Source organism: Sus scrofa, chromosome 7 (assembly GCF_054392235.1).
Source record: "Sus scrofa isolate SSC_HxYL_T2T_F1_AM1 chromosome 7, Sscrofa_HxYL_maternal_Yorkshire_Landrace_v2.0, whole genome shotgun sequence".
NCBI lineage: Eukaryota > Metazoa > Chordata > Mammalia > Artiodactyla > Suidae > Sus > Sus scrofa.
In genome coordinates, this window is record NC_139389.1 from 58,621,317 (window position 1) to 58,645,733 (window position 24,417).

At 44.9% G+C, this 24,417-nt stretch overlaps 1 protein-coding gene across 6 annotated transcripts in view; it reads left to right on the forward strand.

Moving 5' to 3' along the window:
* The window catches only part of IL16 (interleukin 16), a 160,721-nt gene that overhangs the window by 95,562 nt on the left and 40,742 nt on the right, over positions 1-24,417 (forward strand). For all 6 annotated transcript variants that reach the window (XM_084966695.1, XM_084966696.1, XM_013989017.3 and 3 more), the window contains 4 exon segments: positions 9,611-9,719; positions 17,965-18,107; positions 20,570-20,680; positions 24,054-24,168. In XM_084966695.1, coding sequence (XP_084822821.1) covers positions 9,611-9,719; positions 17,965-18,107; positions 20,570-20,680; positions 24,054-24,168 — 478 coding nt within the window.

Consider the following 24,417-nt stretch of genomic DNA (forward strand, 5'->3'; position numbering starts at 1 on the left):
CACCTATTTAATGTGCACTATTACCTGGTTTTTAGTGTGTTTACATAGTGCTGCAGGTTTCACCACTATCTGATTTTAGAATGTTTTCATCACCCCCCAACGGCAGTCTAACACCCAGGAGCAGTCATTCCCCACTCCCCCCAACTCTTCTGCCTATCACACTACTGCTCCATCCCTAATCATCTGCTAATCTACTTTCCATCTCTATAGATAGGACTGTTCTGGACATTTGCTATAAAGGGAATCATATACTATTTTGTCACTTAGTGTCATGTGTTCCAGGGTCATTATGTCACAGGATGTGTTAGTACTTCATTCCTTTTTGTTGCCCAATCATATTCCATTGTATAGAGATTCCACATTTATTCATATGTTCATCAGCTGAGGGACACGGGTCATGTCTGCTTTTTGGCCATAAGGTATAAATGCGGTTTTGAACATTTGTGCACCAGTCTTGGTGTGGATGTGTGTTTTCCTCTCTCTTGAGTAGATACCTAAGGGAATTGCTGAATCATCTGGTAACTCCATATCTTACTTTCAGAAGAGCTGCCAAACTCCTTCCAAAGCATCAACCTGATTTTACATTTCCACCAGTGATGCATGAGGGTTCTAATTTTTCCAAATCCTCCAGGTATGAGCGGATGTTAAGAGGGTGTGAAGAAAGCTGTCCTAGTTGGTGTGAGGTGGGATCTCATTGTGAAGGATTTTTTTTTTTTTGGTTATTTTGCAGGATATTTATTTTACGTGCTAGTTGTTTTCATTATTTTATTAAAGGGTAGTTGATTTACAAGGGTGTGTCAATTTTTGCTGTATAGCAAAGTGACCCAGTCACATATACATATATGTATACACATACATGCAAATATATATTCCCTTTCTTTTTTTTTTTTTTTTTTTTTTTTTTTTTTGTCTTTTTGCTATTTCTTTGGGCCGCTCCTGCGGCATATGGAGGTTCCCAGGCTAGGGGTCCAATCGGAGCTGTAGCTGCCAGCCTACACCGGAGCCACAGCAACGTGGGATCCGAGCCGCGTCTGCAACCTACACCACAGCTCACGGCAACGCCGGATCATTAACCCACTGAGCAAGCGCAGGGATCGAACCCTCAACCTCATGGTTCCTAGTCGGATTCGTTAACCACTGCGCCACGACGGGAACTCCTCCCTTTCTTATATTATCTTCCATCATCTCATTATGGTTTTTTTTTTTTTTTTTTGTCTTTTTGTCTTTTTGTCTTTTTGTTGTTGTTGTTGCTATTTCTTGGGCCGCTCCCGCGGCATATGGAGGTTCCCAGGCTAGGGGTTGAATCAGAGCCACAGCCACCGGCCTACGCCAGAGCCACAGCAACGCGGGATCCGAGCCACGTCTGCAACCTACACCACAGCTCACGGCAACGCCGGATCGTCAACCCACTGAGCAAGGGGCAGGGACCGAACCCGCAACCTCATGGTTCCCAGTCGGATTCGTTAACCACTGCGCCATGACGGGAACTCCTCATTATGGTTTTGATTTGCATTTCCTTGATGGCTAATGACATTGAATATGTTTTCATGTGCTTCTTGTCTTCTCGTATATCTTTTGGTGGAAGATACCTAATCAGATACTTTGTCCATTTAAAAATTGGAGTATTTCTTTAGTATTGAATTGTAAAAGTTCTTTATATATGTATATGTCTTTTTTTTGGTCTTTTTAGGGCCATACCTGCAGCATATGGAGGTTTCCAGGCTAGGGGTCAAATCAGAGCTGCAGCTGCAGCCATCGCATTGCCAGATCCGAACCGCATCTGTGACCCACACCACAGCTCATGGCAAGGCTGGCTCCTTAACCCACTGAGCAAGGCCAGAGATCAAACCCACATCCTCATGGATACTAGTTGGGTTCATTACTGCTGAGCCATAATGGGAACTCCTCTTTATATATTCTTGATACAGGTTCCATATCAGATACATGATTTGCATATATTTTCTTCAATTCTGTGGGTTGTCTTTTCACTCTCTTGGTGGAATCCTTTGAAACACAAAAGTTTTTAATTTCTAAAAAGTCCATTTATCTGTATTTTATTTTGTCACTTGTGCTTTTGATGTCATATCTACCCAGTCTTTCTCTGACCCAGTCATGAATCTTTATTCCTGTATTTTCTTTTAAGAGTTTTATAGTTGTATCTTTACACATAGGGTAGGTCTTGATTTATTTTGAATTAATTTTTGTGTATGGTGTGAGAAAGCAGGGTCACAGCAGGCTCATGCCCTGAAGACTGTGCCTCCCAACTTTATTCTTTTAAATGAGAATATCCATTTGTCCCAGAATGTTTGTTAAAAATATTCTTAAAAACACTTTTCCTAGACCCCCTCGGCCACTGTAATAGTCTAATCTAAAAGGAATACTATGAACTAGAACATAGGCAGGGAGAATGGATGTGTTGGAGAAATTTGAGAAGGTGGAATTATAGGGACTTGGTAACTGTGGTCATGGGGGGACCACAGGAGGAGAAGGAGGACACTGCGGGGACTCCTAGGTTTCTGGTTTCCACCCTTCCTTTCCATATCAGGAGGGGTGCAGCCTCCACATCCCATGCGAGCATGTGACCATCCCAGAACCAATCTGTGGGGGCCAGTTGTTTATCCTTATGACTTAGAGATCAAAGCCTGCTGCTGTATGATCAACCCAACCACAGAAAACCAGCCTTGATCAGGAGGGCACTTGAATTATATTTTGTGGTTCCCTTAGACTGGAGCAGCTATAGCTTCTCAGTTCAAAGAGAAAATGGAAAGGCTTGTATTTAAGAGGAATGCAGTCACCAGCCTCCAGAAGTGTCAAGCTCTGTCAGCAATGTCAAGGTTCTGTGTACAAATGGAAGCTTCCTAAGAGAGCAATAGAGCCTTCTAACCCTCAGGGAGGAGGTTAGACTCCAAAAATAATGTTGCTTGCAGGACAGAAATGCCCCAGAATTCTGCATTTTCATTCGGGTTTCTTCCTTGGTTACATGCAGGTCATGTTTGTTTGTTCCCATTTCTTGAGGTTGGCTGTTAAGTTCTAACAGTTACCTGACTGGTCCTTACTTGGGGAAAAATACCATCAAGGGCTCTCTGGACCATCCCCCTTATTCCCCACTCAGGCACCAGGGGGGCTGATCCACGTAGAGATTTTCCGCCCAGGTGACGATGGTGATGTCACCCACAGAACTGCTGCTCTGGGTGCAGTCTCTGATGAGAACAAGGAGAAATGTGTCTGGAAAGGACTTTGCCAGCCTCTGGCCTCAGGGGACAAATCCTCAGCTTTTGAGAGCAGCCCCACCTTGGGAGCAGGAACACAGAAGAGTTCTTTTCTGCGGGCTGGGAGGGGAGTGGTACCCTGCACATGTTCCCAGGGGCTCCTACAGAGACTCCTTTGATGGGAAACCACTCCACCCAGGACCTCCTTGCTGGAGAGCGACCAGGCATCTCTGAGAGCCAAAGGAAGGGCGTTCATTCTTGTGAATGATCTTCTGACATGTGATCATTTCAGAGAGGACAGTAGCCCTTTCGCTCTTTCAACAGGATCAGCAGTTACATCAAAAGGATAGGGCTGTCAAGTGGTTGCAGAAGTTAAGTCCACCTCTCCAGCTTACAGAACAGGATACTGAGCTCAGACAAGTAGCTGACAAGTCCAGGGTCATGAGAGGCTTTAATGCTGCTGGTCTCACGACCCTCTCTGCTCTCTTCCACTGTGCTTTTCTTTTCTTTCCCTTTTTTTTTTTTTTCTGTCTTCTTGTCTTTTTTTTTCAGAGCCGCATGGTGGCATATGGAGGTTTCCAGGCTAGGAGTCGAATGGGAGCTGTAGCCACCGGCCTACGCCACAGCCACAGCAACATGGGATCTGAGCCGCATCTGCGACCTACACCACAGCTCACGCAACAGCAGATCCTTAACCCACTGAGCGAGGCCAAGGATCGAACCCGAGTCCTCATGGATGCTAGTTGGGTTCGTTAACCACTGAGCCATGATGGGAAATCCCACTGTGCTTTCCTAAGAGGAATGCAGTCACTGTGCGTTCTAAGAGGAATAAGCTCAGGGTTTTTTCCATGAAAAGAATGAACAGTACCTTGCGATGATCCCACAGTCTGGGCGAGCACTGGACCCTGGTTGATGTCCAAGAAATAGAAGGTCCGCAGAACTTGTGCATTACTTGTATTTTTGGATTTTTTTAAGGAACCATGTAGTTTTTTACATACATGTCTGATGGAAAATTGCTACTTAGACCTCATCTTCTGTTTGCAGTAGTACATTTCCATTCTCCCTGTAGGTAGTAGCCCTCCAGCATTTAAGTTCATACCACAACCGTGTAAAAATGAAGCACATCAAATTTTTTTTTTAATTTTTTTTTGGGCGAGTTCCTGTCATGGAACAGCAGAAACAAATCTAACTAGGAACTGTGAGGTTGCGGGTTCAATCCCTGGCTTCACTCAGTGGGTTAAGGATCTGGCATTGCCGAGGGCTATGGTGTAGGTTGCAGATGCAGCTTGGATCTGGCGTTGCTGTGGCTGTGGTGTAGGCTGGCAGCTGTAGCTCCAATTAGACCCCTAGCCTGGGAACGTCCATGTGCTGCAGGTGCGGCCCTAAAAAGACAAAAGACAAAAAAAAAAAATCTTTTTGAAGTATAGTCCTTTTACAATGTCATGTTAATTTCTGCAGTACAGCAAAGTGGTTTATTTATATTTATATATGTATGCTTTTTTATATTCATATTTATATTCTTTTCCATTATGGTTTATCACAGGATATTGAGTATTCTGTGCTACACAGTAGGACCTTGTTGTTCATCCATTCTATATATACTAGTTTGCATCTGTTAATCCCAGCCTCCAATCCTTCCCTCCCATTGCCAACCACAAGTCTGCTAAGTCTGTGAGTGTGTTTCTGTTTTGTAGACATTCATTTGTGTCCTATTTTAGATTTCACATGTAAGCGGTATCATATGGTATTTGCCTTCCTCTCTCTGCCTTACTATGCTTAGTATGATAATCTCTAGGTCCATCCATGTTGCTGCAGATGGCATTATTTTGTTCTTTTTTATGGCTGAGTAGTATTCCATTGTGGATATGTACTGCATCTGCTAACGGACATTTAGGTTGTTTCCATGTCTTGGCTATTGTGAGTAGAACTGCTATGAACGTAGGGGTGCATGTGTCTTTTCGAATTAGAGTTTTGTCTGGGTCTATGCTCAAGAGGAAGCACATCAATTTTTCTTTGCCATCCAAGAGCTTGACAGTGACTTAGTTAGATACAACTAACTTATTGAGGTCTTCAGCTAGTTCAGAGACCTGCTACCTGGAAGAGGCTACATGTCTCATGTCTGAGTTGGCTGTAGTTGGAGGACACAGAGTTGTGAGGAGAGACTCGTGTGTGCAGAAGAGGCTCCATGGCTGGCAAGTGCACAGTGAGATTGCTGCTCCTGGCGCGTGGTAGAGAAGGCTGAGGCACTGAAATGCAGAGAGCAGAAGCCAAGTGGTTGATCTGGTTCAATTTCTTTTGGATAAGGTCTAAAGAATTTTTAAGATTCCTTCTTCTAAATGCGACATGAAAAGAAAGCTCCACTGTCATTCATTCTCCTGCCATCAACTGGCTCTAGATGTCAAGCAATTTCTAAATCATACTTTGGACAGGGAGCTTTATAAAGAGGATAAAAAGAAAGAAATTTAACAACAAACACTCTTTGTCTCAAGTCTACTAATGACAATTGAAATAAAGATAGAATTAATCATTTCTTTCTTGTCCGAATGTAAAAGTAATACCTGCTTATTGTAGCATATATGAAAAATGCTCAGGTGTAGAAAAAAGAAAATAAGTATCTGTAACCCCATCACCCAAACACATTCCTGCCATTTCATGAGAGTAGGACCTTGTCTTTCTCAAGTACTGCAATATACATGTGTGCGTGTTTATATACATATATGCATATATACGCACAAAAATAAACACTTCGAACTGTATACATACATATATATATATACAAACATATACATGTTTAGAACTGTGCTTCATATATAGCAAGTGTTTAGTAAAATATGGTGAATGAAGGAGTGTTACTATTTTCGTGTATTTATTTACAGTCCTTTTTTTTTTTTTTTTTTTTTTTTGGTCTTTTTTAGGGCCACACCCGGGGCATACAGAAATTCCCAGGCTAGGGGTCCAATCGGAGCTATAGCTTCCAGCCTATGCCACAGCCACAGCAATGCCAGATCCACGCCAGCATCTGTGACCTACATCACAGCTCACGGCAATGCCAGATCCTTAACCCACTGAGCGAAGCCAGGGATCCAACCTGCGTCTTCATGGTTACTAGTCAGATTCGTTTCCACTGAGACATGAAGGGGACTCCTACAGTCCTTTTTCTATGCCTGTTTTACTTGATTGTAGTCAGACTCTATTCACAATATAATATCTTTAAAAAAAAAAAACTTACTATGAAAATATAGGTACATCTATGGCCCCAGAGCTCCTTATAAATGTTATTTTAAAAGATGCTTAGTATTTCATGTTTTGGTGTATACCTCATTTACTTATTTATCTTCATCTTATTAGATATTTGGTGGAAAATATACATTTCAACTGTGCTTTGCAAATAAGGCTCCACTTGGAACAAGTACACACACTGGCTGTTTTATTAGGCTCTTCTGTGTTATGTGAATCCAAAAGAGCTACTGAAATCTCAGCTTATTATTTATTTTCATAGTCTCACTGGAGAACATCAAGAAGTGGGAATAATGCCAGAGGCCTGTCTTTATGTTAGAATTAGGACATGACCTGGAGAAACTATTGTAGTGAAGTAAAAGCTATTGATTAATATATTTTGTGAAACAATTAATTCAAGGAACCAGTCATTATTGGGACTTAGAACCAGTCATTATAAGTCTTAGAAATTTAGAGTGCCAAGGATTCAACTGAACTAAACCACCTTCTATAGGATCTCTGTTCTCTCCTTTAAAAAACACCTTGGGCTACCTGGGTTAGAGAAGATAATTTTGTTCAGGTTAATATAGCGCCATCTGCTGTCGAGAAGGAAAATGAGTGTCTAAGAAGATGAATTCTCTGATTTTAAACATTGATGTGTACAAGAAATAAAAGGGAACTGATGTGTGGTTTCTTGCAGGATGCCCTTATGTCAGAATTGGATACAGTTTTAAAATGAAAAAAAGCTGTGAGTGGACTTCTGGCTCCAGATGGTTCCAGAGTACACTTTATTAACTCCCCCACCTCTTAGAAATGCCTACCAAAAATTAAAAACAAAACAACAACAACAACAACAAAAAAACAGTGGCGAGAAATGCATGTCAGAACAGGAAGCCATGGGAAGGGGCCAACCGTATTCTGGGACCCATGAGAAATTTCTCCCTGACTTAGTGCAGGTGAGATAGGATTGAGGGAATGGTTCCTTAGCCTGATGTTGACCACACGAAAGGGAGAGGTCTGGGAAATGAGTGGGACAGAGGCCAGCAGAACCCTCCAGAACCCACCAGCTCACGGGGCCAGGGGCTGGAGGGAAGGCTGAGTTCCTAGGTGCACAGTCAGAGGTCTCAGAGAGGTCTTCCTTCCACTCTGGGAAATGCACCAGCTGCTGGAAGTCTGCAGGCACTTGGCACATGAAATTAACCAGGCACTGCCAAGCCTGGCTTGGAACAAGACGGACCTGTCAGAAAAGGGTGGCAGGTACCCCTAGCAAACCACTCCGCTTGAACGCTAAATCCCAGGTAGCATTTGAGCCAGCTAGAGTTTCCAGATAGAATAACCTATACCCCCAAATTCTATACTCAGCGAATTATTCAAGTGTGACAACCACAGAAAGACATTCTCAGACATGCAAATATTCAGAGAGCTTTCCATCTGCACAGATTTCTTGCAAACACACACATACTCTCTCTTTCTCTCTTAAGGACTATGGTAATGAGTAATAAAGCCAACATAACTCAAGAATTAAGTCAAGATCATTGCGGCTAATGAATGTATGCGATAGAAAAACAATATAAAAAACAATTCTGGGAAGAGAAGTAAAATAAATCATACCATCATCCTCATTATCAACCTCTATCCTCGATCCCTGTATCCCCAGTTTCTAAAATACCAGCATCAGAAGAGGGAAGGGAGTGAAAGTTGTGTCAAATTCTCATCTTACTTGAGGAAGGGTCATGGGTTTTCTCTTTCATTACTGGCCCTGATAGATGAATTCAAGTGTGTTGTTTAATACATACTGCTTATAGGTTCAGTACAATGAGTTTCCCAATTATTAGTATGAAAAAGAAGCAGGGAAAATTTGATCAACAAGCCAAAGTGGAAAAAGAATAACAGAATGATAACCAAATTTAACTTGAGAATATTGATTTTTAGAATATGAAATCTTCACAGAGAAAAATCAGCAGTATAATAAAATCATTTAAAAAAGGCAAAAAAGGAGTTCCCGTTGTGGCTCATTGGAAACGAATCTGACTAGAAACCATGAGGTTGTGGGTTTGATCCCTGACCCTGTTCAGTGGGTTAAGGATCTGCGTGTTGCCGTGAGCTGTGTTGTAGGTTGCATATGCGGCTCGGATCTGGTGTTGCTGTGGCTCTGGCGTAGGCTGGCAGCTTTATCTTTGATGAGACCCCTAGCCTGGGAACCTCCATATGCCATGGATGTGGCCCTAAAAAGCAAAAAATAATAATAATAATAATAATAAAAAAATAAAATCATAATACACTCAAGAATGCATGGATGGTTCAATATTAAGAAGTCTATTTATATAGTATTCATTCAGTGACTGATTCTGAGTGCCTATTATGTGCCCGAACAATGGAACTTACTTGATCTTCTCTAAAATATACCTTTCAGCCTCCCACTCATGTCACTCTCTAGTTTTTTCTTCATAGCACTTCTTATTCTCTGTCATCCTTTTTCACCATTATTTGCTTGCTTGCTTGCTTGTTTGTTGTTGGCCTTCCTTTACTGAAATGTCTTTTCTTCAAGATCAGTATCCTTCTCTGTCCTAATTCAGAGCTAAACCCCTAATGCCTAAAAAAGAACCTGACACGTAATACCTGGTATAGTCTTTCAGCATTTATTGTGTTAGTTCAACATTGATGCAGTTGCTATTTTCTTTATTATAATTTATATTCTTTATAACATAAAGAGTATTACTTTTTAATATTCTTTTTTTTAGGCCATACCTGCAGCATATGGAAATTCCCAGGCTAGGAGTCTAATCGGAGCTGCAGCTGCCAGCCTACACCACAGCCACAGCGGGATCTGAGCCACATCTGAGACCTACACCACAGCTCGTGGCAATGCTGGATCCCTGACCCACTGAGTAAGGCCAGGGATCAAACCCTCATCCTCAGGGATACTAGTCAGATTTGTTTGCTCTATGCCACAATGGGAACTCCTTAATATTCTTTATTAAATGAATTGATTTTTTTAAATTTTACTAAATGAATCAATATATCTATGAGTTAATGGATGACAGTAATTCTAAATCTCTGTCCTCAGAGAGCCTATCATTTAGAGGAACAAGCACTTCCATGTTCAGTGTCAAAATCTCAGCTTTCTAGACATGTTTTTCTGTTCTACCTAACTTGCTGAATAAAACATGGACATTGTTTTGCAGGAAGCTTCTTCAACTTCCTCTCGAGAAAAGTCTGGAAAACTAGACGCGCAAGGTAGTAACTTCCTGTTTCCCAAAGCCTGTCACCAAAGGACACGCAGCAACTCAACTAGTAAGTATGTCATTGAACTGTCTTCAGGAGCGAGGCTTAGCTATGAATACTAGGAATATCAGTGATGTGGGAGCATGGGGGAGGATGGGTCTCTGCTTGCCCAGCTGGACCACCCCAAGATGCTGGTCTGCTTGCCTCCCAAGAGCGTCCTTCAGTGCATGTGCATGTCCTGGCCAGCTACAGCACCTCTGCTTTTGCCAGTAGAGCTCTGGGTGGTTTAGGCACCTGCTCCTCTAGATGGTCTTCAGTTGCATGTTGGGAAGACCCTACATAGAGGATAAAAGACAAAGGTTCTGTGCCTGCTCTGTCATCTTGGGTGCTCCTTGATCTCAGGGAGGCCACTCTCTCCCAGGGCCTCCATCCCCTCCTCTGCTGCAGGATGGAAGGGGGGCTTGGAAGATGTCGTGACTCTTGGTTGTTGCAAATGGAAGAGCTCTAATATAAAGCCAGGGAAATGTGAAGAATGCAGAAAAGCATGAGGAAATTAAAACAAAGCTAAATCCTCATATTAGAGACAATCTCTGTCAACATTGTCAATTATTTCCCTTCTATGCCCATACACGCCTGTAGAAGACACACATACACACACATACACACACGCACTCCCTCTTACCTCACATCATTGGAAATTCTTTTGTAAACACTCTTTTTCATGGACACAGTATTCCATGATGTGAATGTACATGATCTAGTTTGCCAACTCCTTATTATTAGATAATTCAGTTATTCTCAGCTTTTCACTGACATTAGACCGACATTGCTGAGGTTGTCTATGAAATTTTGTTTATGATGATTTTCTTAGGGAAAATATGCAAGACTAGTGCATGGTTAAGAGCTCATATTTGGGAGCCAAGGCACTTGGATTTAGTTCTTGCTTCCAGAAATAGTTCTCTATGTGACCTTGGGCAAATCCCTTAAACTCACTGAGCCTCATATTATTCTGTTGTAGGATGTATGATCCTTAAATGAATCATTGACTATTTTGGGACTGCTCGCGGCCTTTTCTAATCACTTTTTTCCCTTTAGCATAATATCCTAGAAATGGAGTTTCAAAAGATAAATGTGCCTTAGATTTTGATCTGTGTTGCCATATTTCCATAGCTAATACTCTGATAATGTGTGAACGCCCATGTACTCAGTCATAGCCCACTGTGGATGATAATTTCAAAAATATTTGCAGAACATGATGGAAGATAATATGAGAAAAAAAAAGTGTAGGTATATATGTATGACTGGGTCACTTTGCTGTACAGCAGAAATTGATAGAACATTGTAAAGCAACTATAATAAAAAACGTTAAATATTAGAAAATATTCGCTATGTACCTTCTCTCTATTTCCCTCTTCCCCTACCCATTGTCTTTTGGGGGGTTTTGTTTTTTGGTTTCTTTGCTTGTTTGTTTCTATGGCTTGTTTTGCACCCAAGACCAACTACACAACTTGTGGGGATTGATGTAAAATGAAAATGTGGGACCCCTGTTCAAGTATTATTATTATTTGTCTTTTTAGGGCCGCACCTGCAGCATATGGAGGTTCCCAGGCTAGGGGTTGAATCAGAGCTGTAGCCACCGGCCTATGCCACAGCCACAGCCACACCAGATCTGAGTCGTGTCTGGGACCTATACCACAGCTCACGACAATGCCAGATCCTTAACCCACTGAGTGAGGCCAGGGATCAAACCTGCGTCCTCATGGATGCTTGTCAGATTTGTTTCTGCTGAGCCACGACAGGAACTCCTCAAATATTATTAAAAATTTCAAAAAGGTGACAGCAGAGCCTTCAATCAAGCTGAATACCTTCCAAGTCTGGGCTTCTGTGTGACTTCACAGGCTGCATGCCCGTGAAGCCAGTACGGCTTACACCCCAGGCACTGACTCTTACTGATGGCATCATCCAGGCCCCGTGGCCCTGTGGTTTCTAGTTGAGTTCAGCCAATGAGAGGGTCAGCAGGAGATCAGAGGAGGGTGGAAGAGAACCACTGGAGTATTTCTCCTCCTGTTCTCCTGCCTTGGCATTGCAGCTCTGGCAGTGTCTTGGTCCCAGTACCTACTGGGCTGGCGATGCTGTTTCAGCTTCTCAGGTCTGGGATGGTGACATCCTCCAGTTCTTGCCAGTTTCTAAATGCCTCGAAGGGCCTTGTTATTTTCTTAAACCCCGTCTACTCTAAATGGCCCTTTCATTCAGTCTTCTCAAGGTCCTAGCTGAGTGTGCCTTTGGCTTCTGTCAAACCCTGACTGGTACATGTGCCTGTAAAATCAGTGGGAAGAGCACCTCTCCACACAGGTGCGGTTCAATGTTCCTTCATTTATTTGTATTTATTTTTTTAAGATTTTCATTTTTTTATTATAGTTGATTTCTAATGTTCTGCCAATTTCTGCTGTATAGCAAAGTGACCCAATCATACATATATATACACATATACATTCTTTTTCTCACTTTATCCTCCGTCATGTTCCATCACAATTGACTAGATATACAGCTGTACAGCAGGATCTCATTGCTCATCCACTCCAAATACAATAGTTTGCATCTGCTAACCCCAAACTCCCGGTCCATCCCACTCCCTTCCCCTCCCCCTTGGGAAACACAAGTCTGTTCTCCAAGTCCAGGAGTTTGTTTCTTTTCTGTAGGAAGGTTTATTTGTGTCCTATATTAGATTCCAGATATAAGTGATCTCATATGGTATTTGTCTTTCTCTTTCTGACTCACTTCACCTAGTGTGAGAGTCTCTAGTTTCTTCATTTATTTATTTCTCTTCTGCCTCTTTGTTTTTTTTTTCTTTTTTGACCGCATCATCTGCGGCATATGTAAGTTCTTTAGCCAGGGATTGAATTCTACACCACAGTTGCAGCCACGCCAGATCCTTAACCTGCTGTGACACAGGGGAAACTATTTCCCTTCTTTTGAGGGCACCTTTCTATGAGGATGACCATCGTTTTATCATTAATTTATAAAAAAACTCTTGGTTAAATTCATATTAGGCTGCCATATTTATTGAATATAATTTTCTTCACTTTGTTATTTTTCTTTTAATTTAATTTTTAATATGAAGATGTTCTTATGTTTGTGTGATTGAATCCATCAGATTTTTCCCGTCTAATGTTAAAAGTTTCTTCCACATCCAGACAACTATTAAATATTTGGCTATGTTTTTTTCTGTTTTTTTTCCCTCATATTTACAACTTAATTATTACGTTATGACACCTTTAAGTTGCTTCCAATTTATCAACATTTACAAAATAATTATAGATACATGCTTGTACATGTTGCTTTCATCATATCTGATTGCATATTTAGAAGAGAATCATAGAAATTATATAATACAAGGATTATTTAGTATTAAAGCCACATCAATTATCTCTACCTAGTATCTTCTAGTTTTTTTTAATGATTTGCCTTTTAAAAAGAAAACTTACTCTATCTGTAATTTATTTGTGGTTTTTGATGTTATGGAAGGGTCTGTTTTTTTTCTCTGAGTGGCTGATTTCTGCATCACTCATTGATAGTGTCTGCTCATCCTTTTATTTTATTCTTTTTGTTTATTTTGTGTATCTCTTGTAAATGAAATACAGTTAGATCTTGAGAGAAAATCTAGCAATCTTTTTTTTTTTTTTTTTTTTTTTTTTTTGGAGTCAGATAGAGCTGGATTTGGCAATCTTTTTGAAGAGAGAAGAGATTGGGGAGTTCCTGTTGTGGTGCAGCAGAAACAAATCCGACTAGGAACCATGAGGTTGTGGGTTCGATCCCTGGCCTCGCTCAGTGGGTTAAGGATCTGGCGTTGCCATGAGCTGTGGTGTAGGTCTCAGATGTGGCTTGGATCCTGCATTGCTGTGGCTGTGGTGTAGGTCAGCAGCTGTATCTCTGATTTGACCCCTAGCCTGGGAACCTCCATATGCTGCGGATATGGCCCTAAAAAGAAAAATAAAAAAAGAGAGAAGTTTAAGCCATTAGTTGACATTAGTATTATGTATTTGTATATTTCAGTATATATTAATTATTAGTATTAATATATATTATTTAGTATATATTATATTTAGTATATACATTTGTATGCATTTAGTATTATATATTTACTTTTACTTAACTTTTTTTTATACTTTCTGTTTTTATGGTCACTTGTCATTTGTTTTCTGCCTCTTTCTGTTTGGGTGTGTGTGTATTTAATTTTTGTAATCATTTACTACCGTTTCCGGTTTCCCTTAATCAATTAAGTTAAATTAATTACTCTTAGACTATACTTTCCAAATTGTCCCTCTTTCACATTACATAATTCAATGTAAACTTAAATTAGAAACTCATGTTATTAAGATATAATCATCAAAAATATAAAGCTTCCCTGTCAAAAATTATTTTGGCTTTTGCATTTTATTTATTTATTTATTTTTTGCTTTTTAGGGCCTCACCCACAGCATATGGAGGTTCCCAGGCTAGGGGTCAAATCGGAGCTCCAGTTGCCAGCCTACACCACAGCCACAGCAAAGCCAGATCCGAGCCACTTCTGTGACCTACACCACAGCTCATGGCGACACTGGATCCTTCACCCACTGAGCGAGGCCAGGGATCGAACCTGCAACCTCATGGTTCCTAGTTGGATTTGTTTCCACTTTGCCACGATGGGAACTCCTGCATAGCATTTTATAACTACGTCTTCAGTGAACTCATTCAATGCAACGTGTTAACTGGTTTTAACACCCCTCCCCCCAGGGTGATAATTTTGACACATTTCCTTGTCGTTGGGGCACAAGGAGTGATTACTCAAACCCAAGAGTAATTTTCAGGAAGAGCAGCATGGATAGGTGTGGAACTGAATCGCTTTGTTGTGCAGCAGAAATGATCACAACATTGTAAATCAGCTATACTTCAATAAAGCTTTTAAAAAATGGAAAAAAAATTAAAATTAAAAAAACTGAAAAAAAATTTTAAACTTAACAAAAAAGAAAAGAAAAAGAAGAGTAGGTGAGGGCTCAGACCACTTAGTGCTCGGAGAGACAGCTCTGTCCTGACTCCGGACCTGCACCCCCGATGATCAGAATTCACCGCGGGAGCAAGAGCCGCAGGAAGCCGAGGGTTTTCTGCCTGGGTCAGTGAGGGCAGGAGCAGAGCTGGCATGGCTGGCCTGCCCCCAAGGTGCTTGCCTGTGGCTCTAGGTTCTTCTGTTCTGTGAGCCACTCCGAGTGGGCCACGTGTTTGCCTGCCCTCATTCCCCACCCGCCCCAAACCACATGCTGACCTTCTTCTAAGGGGGGTTACCTTGCCCTGCTGCGGGCAGAGAGCAAGGGAGACGGGATCCATGCCCTCACTGATAAAGGAGGGCGCTGAACTCCCTCACGGTTCCCCAGAGGACTACTGAGGGGCTGGCTGAGTTTTCTGGGGAGCCAGATAATATTACATCATTATTATAAACATTGCACAGACTCCCCCAGAGCCACCGGTGCAATGTGGATTCAGTAGGTCTGGGTGGGGCATGGACATTTGCCCCCCTTTTTGCTGTCGTTGTTTAGGGGTTTTTTTGGTTTCGTTTTTTTAATTTGATTGGAGTAGAGTTGATTTACAATGTCATATTCGCTTCAGGTTTATAGCAAAGTGCATCAGTTATACATAGACATGTATCCATTCTTTTTTCCTGTGTAGATTATTACAGAACATCAAATAGACCTCCCTGTGTTACACGGTAGGTCCTTGTTATCTATTTTATATATAGTAGTGTGTGTGTTAATCCCATCCCCCCAATTCATCCTCCCCCCTCAAGGTTTCCCCTTTGGTAACCATAAGTGTGATTTTGAAATCTCCGTAAGTTTTTGCTTTATTTTTTATTTTATTTTATTTTACCTTATTTTATTTATTTTATCTTTGTCTTTTTAAGGCCACACCCGCGGCATATGGAGGTTCCCAGGCTAGGGGTCTGATAGGAGCTGGAGCTGCTGGCCTACACCAGAGTCACAACAACGCTGGATCCAAGCCTCATCTGCGACCTACACCAAAGCTCAGTGCAACGCCGGATCCTCAATCCACTGAGCCAGGCCAGGGATCGAACCCACGTTCTCATGGATGCTAGTTGGGTTCGTTAACCACTAAGCCACATCAGGAACTCCTGTTTCTGTTTTATAAGTAAGTTCTTTTGTGTCATTTTTTATTAGTTCCACATATAAGTGACATCATATATTTATCTTTCTCTGACTTATTTCACTTAATGTGAAAATCTCTAGGTCCATTCATATTGCTGCAAATGAAATTTGTCCCCTGTTTTTTTTGTTTTGTTTTGTTTTGTTTGTTTGTTTGTTTGTTTTTGGCTGCACCCCAGCATATGGACATGCCTGGGCCGGGAATCAAATCCCAGCCACATCTGCGACCTACGCCACGGCTGCGGCAAGGCAGGATCCTTAACCCACTGCACCGGGCTGGGGATCAAACCAGCACCGTAGCAGCAACCCAAGTCGCTGTCATGACAACATTGAATCCTTAACCAGCTGTGCCACAAGAGAACTCCTGCCCCACTTTTGATTAAACACCCAGATGAACATGATGCCCAGGCAGATTTAGGGCTCGACCCTCTGAGCCCCTCTTCCCAACCCGTCTCTGTGATTCTGTGTCCCCTTTTTCCAGGGCATGGTTTTCTGAACCTCTTGGCTTCCTCTCTCTCCTGGCTTCTCTGGGGAGCAGTTAGTCCTGTAAATCAGAAAGAACCACTCCTAATGTGGAGACAGCTGCCGTGATCCCCTGTGGACCAGCATACCTCCTTTCTCCCTCCCACCTCTGCCCTTTTCCTCCTCCTCCGTTAGGGATGTCACATCCCCAGGGATGCCCACTCTGTCTCATTTTCTCAGCCCACTCTGGGCAGCGGCTTCCTTTTTTCAGCCTATAAACAAGCTGAAGTCTTTCCCATCCTAAGAATAAAAGCAAACCAGAAACCCTGCTCCAACTCGCCCTCCTCCCTCCGAACCACCACCAAGCTCGCTTCTTCCTCTTGGGGAATTTTCCACAAAGCCTTGGGCATGCACTGAAGTGGCAGAACACTAGGAAAAGCCTGCCCCTCTCTGGGTGCTGGCTTTCCAGTACCGTGGATGCCAAACACCCCATTAATACTTTTATGTATTATTTATATGTTGAAATGACAACAGTTTATGTATCTTGGACTAAATAAAATACATTTTTTTTCTTCCTTCTGGCTTTTCTTTAACGTGGCTACTAGAAACACGGAGTTCTTGTCTTGGCTCAGTGGTTAACAAACCTGACTAGTATCCGTGAGGACTTGGGTTCGATCCCTGGCCTCGCTCAGTGGGTTAAGAGTCCAGCGTTGCTGTGAACTGTGGTGTAGGTTGCAGATGAGGCTCAGATCCTGCGCTGCTGTGGCTGTGGTATAGGCTGGCAGCTACAGCTCTGATCGAACCCCTAGCCTGGGAACCCCCATATGCCTCAGGTGTAGCCCTAAAAAGACAAAAGGCAAGAAGAAAAGAAAAGAAAAATTCAAATCGCATATGTGACTTGCATTATGTTTCAGTAGCTAAGTGCTGCTCTAGAAAGTGAGGGGCTATTGCAGATAATCTCTGAAGATTTTTCCAGCGTTTTGAGGTAGAGTTCCTAGTTGGATGAAAGAAGTCTGGGGTCCTCCAGCCCCGCAGCAAAGAAAAAAAAAGATGATTGCTTTGCATTTTCTTAGATCCCCAAGGAATCAAGAGTTGACTCATCGTGTTAGCGGTGTGTACATGTCTATGGGTGAATGTGTGTGTTTGTGTGTGTGTGTGTAAGAGGCAGTCAGATGCTTTCGGGAAGTTGGGTGTTGCCATGGCAGAACCCCCAGGCTCCTACCTGGTCCCTCCTCTGTTTTACTTTGTCTGGAGCATCCTTTGTGCTTTCCTCCTCTCTCTCCTGCATTGGGATTGAACCCCCCCGGCAGCAGGGACTGGAGTGGACAGAGCATTGTGGTTTCCTGAGGGCCTGGACACTATTTGACACGTAGGCGATACCTGTTCACTCTCATTGAGTTGAACTGGGGTGAAGTGGAAGTGACAGTCCTGCCTGTACCCCATGGTGCAGGGAGCGTGTCCGGAGGTAATGAGAATGCCACCTACTTCTTCCCTGGCCCCCTTTCCCTGTCATGCACCTGGCACTGGGCACTGCATGGTTCAAGTTCACTGTGACCCCGGCTATTGAGGGCCGGCCTTTGGCGGAGCTGACATTGCTCTCCCTTGAGCTTTGCTTTCTGAAAGCACATGTGATTTCTTCCTCTTTTCCTCTCCTGGTTTAGGTGTTAATCCCTACTGCACAGGAGAGATTGATTTTCCAATGGCCAAGAAATCTGCAGCTTCCACAGACAGGCAGCCGTATTCCCTCTGCAGCAGCAGGAAGTCTCTCTCTCAACAGCTGGACTTTCCAGCAGGAAAGGCCATGGTAAGAGCAAAGGGGGTGGGGGGTCCCCGGAGGAGAGGGAGAGAGGGGAGGGGGTCCAGACCTAGAAGTGGCTGAAGAGGTCTTCCTAGTGGATTTATGTCCACTAGACGTAGGGGAGAGGGGCTGGCGTTATGGGTGTGGTCACCTCCAGGCCAAGAACCACACCTATTGTGTCTGCGTGGGTACCAGTTCCCAGGCTAGGTGTGGAATCCGAGCCTACGCCACAGCCAGAGCAATTCGGAATCTGAGCCGCGTCTGTGACCTAGACTGCGGCTCACAGCAACGCCGGATCCTTAACCCACTCAACAAGGCCAGGGATCGAACCCACATCCTCATGTGCCATGTCCAGCACTGCAGGGCAACAGGAGATCCTGAAAGACGGCCGGCACAGTATAACAAAACACACAAGACTCTTATATTTAGAAAGTGGGGACCAAGAGGCATCTGTTCAGCAAAACAAAGGCACCTGGGCTTTAGCCCACACGACTTTTATTAAGGAAGGTGACAGTATGTAGGTGAGCAAGGGACGGGCATAGTGAATATTCATCTCTTAGTGAATAACAAAGGAAACTCCTAGTGAGGGAATTACTGGTGCATCCCTCTAGGGCAGGGTGGAGCTGCTTATGGAATAGTATGGTTAATGCATAGCTCCCTTATCTTGTCTTTGAAGGAGACCCTCTATTTTAGAACTGCGTCAGCAGATATTTGCCTTCCGCAGAGTTCTGCAGTTCAGTGGTCTCCAACACTCATAGATCCTAATCAGATTCATTTCCGCTGAGCCCCAGTGGAAACTCCATTGACTGCTGTTGCCTCAATGTGCAGAGAGCAGTCCACCTGCACAGACTCCTGCCCGAGGCTTTCTGCGGATCCTTTTATTTCGTCTGCATGATGACCCTAGGAAGTGGGCGAGGGGACTGGAAACAGATGAAGGGAGGCATGTGAGTTCATGCTGTTAACAAGAGCCGGCGCTGGGATTCAAGGCAGATCTTCAGGATTCCAAAGCATCTGCTTTTAGCCCCTGTGATATAGTGACTTGCTTTACACATACGGCCTCTAATTCTTAAGCTTAGAAAGGAATGTCACGTTAGCTCCGTGGTGCAGGGAGGAAAACGAGGCGTGGCAAGATGAGTAGCTGCCTGAGTTCATAAATCTTGAAACCCTAAGGGACCAGCATCTGAACCCAGCCCCGTGTGGCTCCCCAGCCTGTGCCCCTCTCATCCTGGGGCACCAGTTTCAGACTGGGAGCTGAGCAAGTTCGAAGCACCATCCCCTCCCATGTCAGCCCAGCCAGCCTGTAGTTTCCCTGAGCCCCAGCCAAGACACAGAGCACCTGTGGTGAACAGCGCCCTCTGTCTGCAGCACCCTGCCCCCCTTGCCTCACCTCTAGCTCTACAAACCCTAACCCATCTTCCTAACACCACTTCCGCTGGAAGCTCTCCTGACTCTTCCAACTGCGCGACCCTTACGTGTTTCCTGGCGCCCATTGTAAACACGTCTGTTCTTTTATGGCCCACCCAGCGTGCCTTGTTGGTGTCATCACTTAAGTGAGCATCTTACCTGCCGAGTGAGTTCGCTGAGGGCGGGCTCCATGGTCAAGTGAGGTTTGACTCTTCCCACAGGGCACATAGCAGATGCTGGACGATTTCTGCTCTCTTTCCTTCCTTTCTCCGAGCTATTATGCTTTCTGCTCGAAAGGGGGACGCACTGGTGTTCTGGTATTAGAAAAAGACTGCTTCTGAAGCAACAGGTGGCTTTACCAATGAGGAACCAGAGACACAGAGGGGATAAGGCAGTTCCCCACGATCACCAGCTGGTAGTTGGCAGAGCCGGGAGATGAATGCAGGCCGCAGGGCTCCCAGGCCCAAGACCTACCCACCATGCTCTCGTGACCCTCTGGAGGCAGCTTCTCATGGTGCACGGGGTCTGCGTCTATTTGGGACACTTTCCTTCTCTTGTGTAAATGGTTAATCGCCTGGCTGCCTCCCTCCAGAATTTATGTTCTGAGTTTTCACGTTGTTGGGTCCCTGACCCTTTGTCTAGCACCCCCTGCCGGCTCTGAAATGGGCTCTCAGGAAATGCATCCTGAGTTCTGCTGAGGGCATTCTTGGCTGTTGGCTTTCCAGCCTCTGCTGGGGACCGTGGTTGTGGAACTCACTGTCTGGGGGCAGCATGGTCTGCGATGTGACTCGGGACCCGCTCCCGTGTCAAGCCTTAATGAGCCTCTGGCTGCCGATCTGATGAAGCGGGGTTGGGCTCAGCACAGCTGGCTCCTGTGGCCACCCAAACCAGCCCTCTCCCCGAGACTCCCATTGCACCCCATTAACCCCTTCCAGCCCTTATGCTGCACACCCTCAGGCAGGAGGGGATTTGATCCTCTCCTCGGCTGGGCCTCCACGTCGCCAGAGGGGGGTCTGCTGCCATCCTGGTGCTTCATCCTCCCCTATCCTGGTCTCTCATTCCAGGGCACGGCCAGACCCACGCGGTCGCTCAGCACGGCTCAGCTCGTGCAGCCCTCGGGGGGCCTCCAGGCTTCCGTCATCTCCAACATCGTGCTGATGAAGGGCCAGGCCAAGGTAAGCCGGGGCTGTTGGCAACAGAAACTTCCAGACAGACACGGGTTCTGAGGAGCTTCGGTGTCCAGGGGAGGAGAAGGAGAGAAAGGAGCATCAGAATGTGAGTGTTGGGACGCACTCGTGTGGGCACAGGGAGGGGCTGTCAGGCTTGCTCTGCTCCATGAAGGTCACAGAGGACGAATGTTCCCTGATGTGTTCCTGGCATGGGATTTCCCAGAAGTTAGTCTTACCCGATGATGAAACTCAAATCATATGAAAAACATTGTAGCTGGTCCAGGCCACTCTTAAAAATACCATAGACTGGACGGCTTAAACGACATTTTATTTCTCACCCTTCTGGAGGCTGAAGTCCAAGGTTAAGGTGCCAGCAGATGCCACACATGTTGAAGACTGCTTTCCTGATTCACAGATGCCTCCTTCTCTGTGTCCTCACACGGCAGAAGGGGCAGGGAGCTCTCTGAGGGCTCTTTTATGAGGGCGCGAATCCCATTCATGAGGGCTCTGCCTTTTTTTTTTTTTTTTTTTTTGACCAAGGCAGCATTTTTCTTTAGTGCAAACATATTTTGTAAACCAAGCAAGTACAGATGTGAACAGATTAGCATTTCTTTTCTTTTGTTTTTGCCTCCATTTTATTAAATTTGTATTTTGTTTTATTTATTTATTTTTTTTAGGGCCACCCTCGTGGCATGTGGAAGTTCCCCAGCTAGGGGTTGAATCGGAGGTGCAGCTGCCAGCCTACACCACAGCCACAGCCACAGCCATGCCAGATCTAAGCCACATCTGTGACCTACATGGCAGCTCACAGCAATGCTGGATCCTTACCCACTGAGAGAGACCAGGGATTGAACCCACATCCTCATGGGTCCTAGTTGGGTTCGTTACCACTGAGCCACGACGGGAACTCCAACTTTTAAAAAAATTGAATGTATAGGTGATGTACAATATTGTATAAGTCTCAAGGGTTCCGCATAGTGATTCACAATTATTAAAGGTTATATTCCATTTATAGTTATTGTAAAATATTGCCTATATTCCCTGTGATGTACAGTATATCTTTGTAGCTTATATATTTCATACGTGGTAGTTTGTACCTCCTGATCTCCTACCCTGATCTTGCCCGTCTTTCCTGTCTATGGTTCAGTCATCTCTTGAAGGCCCCCTACAACATATTAATTAGGGGGGAACACCAACATTCAATCCATGTGAGTCCCTCGTGTTTGTATATTCAGACTGATTTCTGCCCCACGATTGAGTGACATTAAAAGGGAAAACAGGGAGTTCCCATCGTGGCTCAGTGGCTAACGAATCTAACTAGGAACCATGAGGTTGTGGGTTCGATCCCTGGCCTCGCTCGGTGGGTAAAGGATCTGGTGTTGCCGTGAGCTGTGGTGTAGGTTGCAGATGTGGCTCAGATCCCACGTTGCTGTGGCTTGTGGTGTAGGCTGGCAGCTGCAGCTCTGATTCGACCCCTAGCCTGGAAACCTCCGTATGCTGCCAGTGCGGCCCTAGAAAAGGCAAAAAAGACAAAAATAAATAAATAAATAAATAAATAAAAGGGAGAACAAAAACGGTGGCAGGCATGGGACATCTCCAGTGTTCCTTTGCACACCTGTGCATGGAGTTGACATGCACACTGAAGAACTTCTGCAATAAACCCAGCCACATTCTCAGACCAGTACAAGCCAGCAAAATGCTTAAATAGTGGGGGGTGGGTTTCTTCCCACCTGGTGATTTTGCTGTGTGGTGTGAGGGACGATCTAATCACCGCTGTGGTCTTCTCCGAGCAGAGTCCCCAACTCTGCAGTTCTCTCTCTCTTTCGCATGCACACACACACTCCTTCTGTCTCCTGGGAGCTCAGATAGAGGTAAGAAGTGCTAAGATGATTGTTCCTCTAATTACCAGAGAGTAACTACCTCCAGTGCTGACTTTTCTCCAAACAGCCCCTCCTTCTGATGAGTAAATTGTAATACTACCCCCCCTGCCCCGCCCTGTCCTTGAATTTGGGTAGAAGCATTTTTAACACGGTTGACTTTTAAATGTTTTGCAAGGCTCAAAAGAAGGCAGAATGGAAAAGAGTGCCAGCCATTGTGCAAAGATGAGCAAAAATGGTGCCAGTTATCTTGGTGGACATAGACTGTGCATTCAATCAGTAGACTTCATGGGCAAATGTGTCCCCAGGCAGATTGATCTGGCCCCGATGGAAAGTGTGATGTATTTGGTGTAGGAAGCCTGGAGCACAGAGCAGTGGTCATGGACTCAGAAATAAGGCAGGTCTCTCACTGTCCACCTGATCCAACCCACACACCTAAGATCTCATCGTTAACAGGGACAAGTAGGAGTGAGGTCAGCACCAAGTTCAGGTGGAGGAGGAAGAACCAGAGCTAGAAGGATCTACAAGTACTTGAGATAGGGTCAAAATCAAATAAAACCAGCCACCCAAACCCAGGCATTGTGCTAAGGGCTTTCTTTGCAAGGACCATTCCTTTCATTCTCGCACAAGCACCGTTATTATCTCCTATTAATAGATGAGGAGCCTGAGGACCTGGGAGTTATAGGATGTGCCCAAGGTCACTTGGTTACCAAGCAGCTCAACTAAGACAAAGACCCAAGACTTTCTGACCCTCAGGGGTCAGCCATCCCGCCTCACCAGGGCAGTGCACATTTGCGTCTAGATTAGTTCTTTTAGCCAGAAATCAGAGGGGGGCTGTACAGGAGCCTGGAGACTCCTCTCTTTTTTCCTACCCATGTGCTACTCCTGGACGTCATTTTATCTTTTCCATCCTGAAACATTTACCGCCTTCACCAGAAGCTCAGAACGGCACCTCGTCCACACAGCTCTCCCGCCAGGCCCCTGCTCACTCGGTCCCCTCTGGGGTCTTAGCGTTGGCTGCCCAGCCTGCCCCCTCTGTGGTGCTGGGGTGATGCATGTACTTGGCTCTGAGCAGCTGCTGGCCTCACAGGCGGTGCTGCTGTTACACAGCGGCGATCAACTGGAGGGGGTCTTCCTGGGACCCAAGCTGCTGACACTCCCTGTCGTGCTTGTGAGTTGGACCCAAAGGCCTGGCCTCCAGCTGGCATGGGTGCCTCTACTCCACCAGGCACCTGTCTTGAGCACTTGCTGGAGGCCAGACACAGACAGATTAGATGCGTTCATGGACCTCACAGGGCACACAGTCTAGAGAGGAGTTCACCGGGTCCCAAGCTAAGCCTCCTTGGGAAGGAGGGAGCTCCTCGGTCATCAACCAGATAAGGCAGGCTGCTCCCCGGGGTGGCCCAGGTCCTTCTCCTCATCACAGCACGGCCGCAGGAAACGGCAGCCTGGGGAATGGCGTGGAAATCTCCGAAGGTTGACCGTCTCCTCTTCCTTCCCAGGGCCTGGGCTTCAGCATCGTTGGAGGACAGGACAGCATTTATGGCCCCATTGGGATTTATGTTAAAACCATCTTTGCAGGGGGAGCAGCGGCAGCTGATGGAAGGCTCCAGGAAGGTAAATTTCCCAGCTCTTCGTAGCTGATGTCAAGGTGATCCAAAGCAGAATCGCTAGGCTGCCCATAGAAGCTGCTGGGAACACGACACATGTCTTGGGCCTTCAGAACACTGTTCCGTGGATTTGAAGGTCTGCAGGCGTGACAGTCGCCCCGATGGCTCTGTCATGGCTGGCCTGTGTGTGTTTGCACCCTCAGTCCCCATCCTGTTATGGCCTGGGACACACTGAGGTGTCTGCCCTGTCCCTCCC